This window comes from Trichinella spiralis, assembly GCF_000181795.1.
Source record: "Trichinella spiralis strain ISS 195 chromosome Unknown Scfld4137, whole genome shotgun sequence".
NCBI lineage: Eukaryota > Metazoa > Nematoda > Enoplea > Trichinellida > Trichinellidae > Trichinella > Trichinella spiralis.
Genome location: NW_003531076.1, coordinates 7,521 through 9,768, shown reverse-complemented (window position 1 = coordinate 9,768; position 2,248 = coordinate 7,521). Strand labels below are relative to the sequence as shown.

Below are 2,248 nucleotides of genomic sequence, written 5' to 3'. Positions count from 1 at the left end.
ACGGTTATCTTCGGCATTCGGTGTCATCCAAAGCAGGTGAATCCAGTGCACAAAACGAAAAAACAAACCCACACCATCTAGCGGGCACGTAGTGACCTACAGCCATTACAGGATCCGAGTTGGGTTAACAAGTCGGTCGGTCAGCCTGTGTCGGCCAACTAGCATTGCTTTCTCTTCTTCTTCTTCATCTTGTCGCTTCTCACTTCTCAGCATCTTTGACATCTCAATTTTTTCAGCACTGAACCTTTACACATACACAGAAGCCAACTCTTACCACTTGATGACATCACATGACACCAACTGCGAAAAATCATAATAAAATTTAGTTAAATCGGTCATTTATAAATTTTATATAATCACAATTAATTTCATAAACTGCTTTTCAGTCATTCTTTCTCTTTTACTCATTCATCTCCATTTCTATAATAACACATTCTTCACACATAAATTATAAATTTTACAATAAAAATATAACAATAATGATATAATTTGAAAAAAAAGAAAACAATAATTAAATTAAATTAACAACATTATCATATTTTAAGCTTTTTGAACTGCATTCTGAAATGTTTGCAAACAGCTAATTCGTCCATTTTCCAAAATGTCACCATTCAAACAACCATCCACATCATTTTCGTAAAATTGTACAGCTATACGATCGACGAACATTTCACTATAATATTCGCTTTTTCATAAAATATACTTGAAACAAGAAAAAAAACCATCAACCTTACCGAAAATTTTGAAAATTACTATAATTTTTTTCTTTCGATGAATCGTCAAAAGGATTTGCAACTATAAAAATAAAACATCTTCTTCATCAAATGCGCATATTAACCAACAAGTATGTAAATCATAATTTGCATATGTCAAATTAATCAAACATATTGAAAATTCACACAAAACAGACCTGCTAACCTAAATGTCAACCTATTTTGTGAAGTTCATCATAAAGAGGAATTTTTTCTTCATACCAACAACATCGATATAAAAATTTTATTCTTTGTGACAACTAAGCTGACTGACCTGTTTGCAGATTTGAACTTGAACTTCAATAAATCAATTTTACAAAAACTATCGTTTCATCAAATCTGCACTTATTTGTTTACTTCATTTTACAAAAAATAAATTAATGAATAGTATGACTTACATTTCATCTTTGAGACGAACATCAACGTCTGTACTGGAATAAAATAATCAGGAAAGACAGTGGATTGTTTGGCCAGTATCCAATGTCCATTTTCTGACGACATCAGCTTCACCTGATGTTGCAAAAGGTGCACCACGTCCAACGGCGTCAACAGTGGAGCTGCCTCGAAATGAAGCGCCTTCGGTATACTGTAACGTTTGTCGATAGCTTTGCAAAACTTTGCCACCAACTGCAATCTGCAATATATATACATATATATAATATATGTGTGTGTGTGTGTGTGTGTATTATTTATTCTTTTCTTCTCCATAACATTCACACTCTGCTAACCTCTGTTGATAAGGGAAATTTTCAACATTGACATCACCAAGCCAAGCTGCATCAATAATACGAAATAAAGACACTTTTTCCGTTAATTTAATATTATTCTAAAAGCATATTAATAAATAAAAATAAATAAATAAATAAATATTTATTTATTTATTTATTTATTCAATGATATTTATATTCAATTATGCACATTTTTATTTGCAATAATTAATTTCAAAAATGTAAATTAAAATATCTTTTTCTCCATGTGCATTTTTTCAAAATGAAAAAACTCTACAATTTAGGCTGAATGTTGCTATTTTCCAAGTTGAACTGTGTCAAAAGTCTTCTTTTCACTAACCTTCCTACGCAACCTGACAAATTTTTTCTAGCTTTTCTTTTGACGATTAATTTCATACGTGCAATTATAAAAAAATGAAATAAACCACGATCAAAATAATTTCCACTTTAACTGATTTCTCAGCACTGACTGACAAACAACAGTCACTGTACAAAACAAAACGATCACTGCTGAAGAAAGCCTTATTTCATGGAGGAAAAAAAAAATATATATATATTAAAAATCATGTCACAAATAAAATTATGAAATAATAATTGACTTTTTGAAAACTTACCGATTCTATAGAACACGATGATGAACTAGCAGCAGTGCTATAACATCGAGTAAAACTGCCAAAGATGACAGTATTGTTTGGCAAATAGGCTTCAACGCAATCAAATTCTTTCCATTCCTTGTCATGAAAAGAGTACTATTTGTTGTGTTAATTT

General features: G+C 30.8%; 1 protein-coding gene across 1 annotated transcript; it reads right to left on the bottom strand.

Moving 5' to 3' along the window:
- Nucleotides 1-540: 540 nt before the first annotated feature.
- On the bottom strand, nucleotides 541-2,183 carry Tsp_12519b (putative ribosomal RNA large subunit methyltransferase J; the record flags this gene model as incomplete). The annotated part of the gene is made up of 4 exons (XM_003367519.1): nucleotides 541-673; nucleotides 1,177-1,386; nucleotides 1,481-1,578; nucleotides 2,095-2,183. Coding segments are annotated over 4 exons (530 nt in total), but the record flags the coding sequence as incomplete, so codon positions are not given.
- Between the last annotated feature and the right edge of the window lie 65 nt (nucleotides 2,184-2,248).